The sequence below is a fragment of the Diadema antillarum genome, unplaced genomic scaffold (genome assembly GCF_040938485.1).
Source record: "Diadema antillarum isolate AM-2024a unplaced genomic scaffold, OU_Dant_1.0 seq00001830_RagTag, whole genome shotgun sequence".
Taxonomy (NCBI): Eukaryota; Metazoa; Echinodermata; class Echinoidea; order Diadematoida; family Diadematidae; genus Diadema; species Diadema antillarum.
In genome coordinates, this window is record NW_027272503.1 from 72010 (window position 1) to 77648 (window position 5639).

Below are 5639 nucleotides of genomic sequence, written 5' to 3' on the forward strand. Positions count from 1 at the left end.
CACTGTGGAATATATATAGATTACATGTCCATGACGAAGCCTGCTAATAGTATTTGTGACGGCCTTCTATCTTTGATGACGAAACGACAAGCTGGAAATATCGCGGTTAGACTGTGAATAACAAGACTTACCTCTTAAATGGGCAAAATAACTTTGTAAAATAAATATATCTAAATTGAATTGTTCCTATTCTCTTCGAAAATGATATTTTTGAAATGATCCGGTAGGCAATAACATCAGAGGTAAGATTTTACCAAGCAATATGCAAAGAAGGACAAAAAAGAAAAGAATGCAGAAACACACAATGATGGGGGTTTCGCAAAAGATTAGAATAATGATGAATGCTTCTTTTTCATAACAGAAACATCGTATTCCTTTTATTTGTTTTTGTAAGTAGTCTATATCACGTCCTTCGTTAAAACTCTCATTATACCCAATTTGTATTCGTCACGTAAATTTTTTGTATTTGTAGATTACATCGTTTCACGTCGTTTTCATTACGTCGTGCATTTTATTCGTTATTCGTTTCGGAGCGGATTTGTATCATCCTTTTCTTTTCTCTATACGATTTTTCTTTTGTTCCATGAGTGATGTGTTTTAATTAAGTAGGGCGTATATCGACCAAACGTTCTTTTCCAAAAGTCTCATTTACTGTTATTCGCATCCAGCCAATTAGATATTGCTAATGCAACGGTGAGAATCGCTTTATTGGTTTAAATCACATCACGTCTAGCTAAAACCACGCCTCCATCTAGCAAATTAGCAAATTTGGCTGTCTATGTCGCGCGAAATTTTAAATCGTCGTAAAACAGGTTAACGTAAGTGCGATATCTCTCACTGTAATGAGTCTGATAATAAGACGTATACGCAGTGATCGAAATTCTTACTCGGGCACCTGGAATGACGCTTTTCTGCACTTTCTTATTGCCACACTTCTCAGATTCTTCGCTATTTTCCCTCATTCTCTCTCAGCGCTTCTCCTTCGAGTCCGTCTATGACAACTCACTCAAAGAGATGGCGAGCGTCTATGTGATTGTGACCATAACCTCTAATATTATAGTATCGGTGATCGGTGTGATAGGAAACGTGTCTCTGCTCGTCGCTTTCATATGTCGCAGAGAGATCTGTACTGTCCCAAACTACTTCAACTTGACGACGTTTGTTGCCGGGTTTATAATCAGCGCGATTTCGTATCCATTGCAGGGGCTCATTGATGGATTCGTCATCAGGAGAAACCCTGAGTGCCTCATCGTCCTCTGCCTGTCGATATTCATAGGAATCTGCTTCACCTTAAACGTTGTGGCGCTCACTGTGGAGCGGTACATCTCTATATGCCACTCCCTGCTCGCTCCAACCATCTTGACCAGGCGTCGTGTTGGCGTGGCTCTTGGGGGCATAGTCGTCTACGCCGCGACGGTGGGACTTCTTCCTTTTCTTACGACCATTGGGTTCAAGGGCCCTTTCAACCCAAGCATAGGCTGTCGACTATTTGTAGTCCTACACAAATTCTACGTCATGTTCGTCTTCATTAACTTCTTGACACCTATACCCGTCATGATTATCATCTACTGTCGGATCTTCATTGTCTTACGTCGGCACATCCGCACCATAGCCAACCATTCGTCGGTCCAAGACGCAGCTGGTGCCAATCAAGCCGAAAACGTCGTGCGAGTTGTTGCCTCGACCACGGAAAGGAGGAGATGGAAGCGTGAAGCCAAGTCTGCTTTGTTTCTGTTCGTGCTCATCGTCAGCTTCGTCGTTTGCTGGCTGCCGTTCTGTGTTTTCGTGCTGGGTACAACATACCAGACCAGAGTCAGTCCGCTTGTATTCTCCCTTTCACACGTTCTGGTCTACTCCACGGCCACGATCAATCCATACCTCTACGGTTTCGGTAACAAAACCTTTCGTCAGGCTGTGATGTCGGTGTTTTGCAAAAGGTGTAGAAAAGTTGACCCCCTTTCAACATCGGTCAACACCGTGACATCTGTAAATGTGAATTAGTGATTTTGAGCCTCTATGGGGGTAAGAAGTGCACAAAAGTCTTTTAACAACATGTATTTTCCCCGCAGGCTAAAGCCAAACGGACAAAAAGATGTTGATTCCTAGTATTGTTTAACTGTTCTCTAGAGTCATTACTAATACCAACATGCAAAAGTTTTCCCCCTTTGCCATCTGAAGTGAGAAGCTTTTATTTCATTTGTGTAAATTATTTCTAAGGTGGAAGGCGTCTTTAAAAACAAGAATACTTCTCATTTCTGTAAAGCTACATTCTAACCTGGTGATCATCACGTTTGATAATAAAAAAGAGGTAATGTCTCGCGTTCAAAGACTTTGTCCATGCGATTCAAACCGGGAGAATAGAGATATGGCATGAAATAACGCAGAGTTTTAAATCGCATGAGTATAGTTAGGCGCCATAAGTGACAATTTACTGGATGACATAACAAGCAAAATAACATTATGATAATTAAACTGATTGTCAAACGATTCGTACTCTACTTCCATCTTTTTTTCAGGTTTGAGGATTAGAGTCTATTAAATAGCCCGATGTTAATTGTTAGTGGGCGTAAATATTCGTCTGTGCGGAAATTGGAAAGAAATCTGTATCGGGTCATTGTATTTGACAAACGAACATCGAAATCATTTGAATGTTGCCAAAATTGTGTTTAGTTTAGTGTAGTACAATCAGTCATTCGTTTTATGTCGGTTCATATAGATTAACATTCACAGGCAGTCCGTTGCCCTCATTCATTATTTTAACATATTATGAAATGAAATGAAATTTGAAATGAAATGATATGAGCGTCGTCTTCATTTCATTTCATCCCCATGCGTATGTAAATGTTCCATAATTTGACTAGAAAAAGCAGGGTGAAAGTATACGAGTGAATTTATCAGTTAATAATGTCTATGTGATACTGGCAACACCGCTTCTATAAGCAAAGTGGAATTAGAAGAGGCAAAAATGTATTAAACAATATTCGTAGTCAGCATAAAGACGATGCACCGCTTTCTCCTTAGCTCCAGTTTTCCACCGACATTTTAACTCCGATGAAGAATTACTTCAAACAATTAACAATTTTTATCCACCTTTAAGGTTGAATTAAATTAATTTAACGAAGGTTGATAGTGTTAAATTTCTAGGACTGTATATTGATAGCGATTTATCTTGGAAGTCTCACATCAACTTTTTAACCAAAGTTTTATCTAGGAATGCAGGAATTCTAAATAAACTGAAAGATTACTTCCCCACCAATATATTGCAAATTATATACTCGACTATGATTTCCCCTTACCTCAACTACGGAATACTGGCATGGGGTAACACGACCCAGTCTTTGCTTGACTCGCTCTTTCTCTTACAAAAGCGCGCTATTAGAATAATTAATAAGACTGGGTATCTATCTCATACAGATGAATTTTTCCATAAGAACAAAATTTTGAAATTGTCAGATTTGTTTTATTACAATTTAGGGATATTCATGTACAAATTATCCAAAAATGATCTTCCTGATATTTTTTTGCATATGTTTAAAAGAAATTAGTCTATTCATAACTATCCCACCCGCCAACGTGGCGATTATCACCTACCACGTACCCGAACCATTTTTGCGAAAAAAACAATTATGTATACAGGGCCGAAGTACTGGAACGATCTCCCCATAGAACTCGCAGGTTGTTTGTCTTTGTCGACCTTCAAATACAAATTAAGACATAATTTATTGAATAATTACATTGCGTAAGTCCATTGAAATTTCCTTCTTTCTTGTTTATGTGCCTTTACCTGCTGTGTTGGTTGTTGTTATTCAAATCAGTTAAGCCTCTCTGTTTGCGCTCTTAAATTCCTTCACACCAGTACCCCTTTTGGTACCCTAAGACTTCGGAACGCGTGAACAGCTGGCTTGTTGTATTCCCCTCAGTGCTATACTGGCTGGTAATTCTAATTCTAATTAATTCCAAATTTTCTTTGAATGTTAGTACTTGTATGTTCACTCTTTAGGTTTCCCGTATCTCCTCCGGGGACTCGCATGTCGAGTTGTTCTCTTTTCACCGTTATTCAAATCATACTACACTATTGTCAACATTGTTAAATCAACTGTTCTTACATCTGCAGAATGTGGTTGTCTGTATATCACTATTAATGTATTGAGAAGATTCTGTTAGTGCACCAGGTATTTTTGCCTTTCATTTTTGTTTCTCTTTATTTTGGTCCTACGTTGCATCCGTGCTCCTCATCTTTACACTCTGTTCAGAATTTGGGACCTACGCTTAACAAGCTCGCTTTTAAGTAGGTTCCGTCATATTTCTTTAGCGTTATACATAGAACCAAACGTACGATGATTGACCACTATATGTTTTATATTCTTACATTAATTTACTGTACATCCAAGCCGGATATTATGATTCACTATGTTTTTATTATATTTGATGTACATTCCTTCATTGAGAAGTATGAAAATAAATTGAAATTGAAATTGAAATTGAAATCCTCGGAATATCAAGAACAGATCTGCAAGGAGGTCCTTAGTTATAGAGTTGGAATCACTTCATGCTTGAGCAGGTTTATTAACCAGAAATTGTGATATGAAAATTGAATATCTTGTTTGTCAATTTTCACATCTTAGAATATGCATTTATGGACGTTTGAAAACTTTGCATTCTTGATACCCGAGTTAGAGCAGAGTCATGAGTGTCGTTGAAATGCATGGAAGAGTATCAGACGGAGACAAGAGCAGAAGGCCATATTTCTCATTAAAGGGATGACGCAGTTTCAGTTGAGATGGGGGCTTCAGGTTTTCAACATTTTTTGATGGTTATTTTTTGAGATAATGAAAAAAGCTTTCATAAAATATGGAAGAGCATATAATTCTTTAAGATGAATTCAAAGTTTATTTGATAAAAATTAGTTTCGAAATGGCTGAGATATCCTAAATACATTGTATAGCAATCCTAATAAAAGGTGGGACTCATCTTTCGTTAGGATCGCTTTGTTTTACCCCGTTTTTGGCTATCTTAGCCATTTCAAAATCAAATTTGATCAAATAAACTTTGAATCCTCTTAGAATTGTATGCTCTTTTACATTTCGTAAAGTGGTTTCGAAGTATCTTGCAAAAAAGAAGAAGTTAAAAGCTGAATCCTCACCTCAGCCAATACCACGATCTCTCTAAGTTATACAATAGTTAACTGGGTATAGTCTTCTTCTTCTTCTTCTTTCAATTGCAATTGTACATCAGATTCTTACGACACCGGCCCGTTGAGGCCAAATCGTAAGGCAGGTTTGGCTGAATGCCCACAATTCACTTTCTTAAACAGAAGAATAAACGCAAACGCAATTTCACCTTTGAAGAAGGGAAAGCAGAAGCCATACCTAACAACAGATAGTATAACTTTAGAAAATATTTCTTTCTTTTTTGTGAGGAGTTATGTAGTCACTATGAGAACATGTAAAGATAACTGTGTCTTTTGTCAGTAAACATAGCATACAATCATAATTTGTGATAAGCTGACGCGAATGCACTGTAATGGATTTGCCAAACGTGCAGTTCTGATATGGGTAAACTGTATTAATATTATTAGGCAGAATCTGTATAAGTGTTATTAGTTCTTGTCACATCATTATTACTAATGTTACGTAATA

General features: G+C 37.6%; 1 protein-coding gene across 1 annotated transcript; it reads left to right on the forward strand.

Annotated features, from left to right (window-relative positions):
- Positions 1-1014: 1014 nt before the first annotated feature.
- On the forward strand, positions 1015-2001 carry LOC139712623 (alpha-1B adrenergic receptor-like). The gene has a single exon (XM_071624433.1). It carries the CDS (start codon positions 1015-1017, stop codon positions 1999-2001), a length of 987 nt encoding a protein of 328 aa, XP_071480534.1.
- Positions 2002-5639: the final 3638 nt, after the last annotated feature.

Coding starts and splice junctions, on each gene's coding strand:
- LOC139712623 (XM_071624433.1), top strand. CDS start 1,015: ATGGCGAGCGTCTATGTGATTGTGACCATAACCTCTAATATTATAGTA.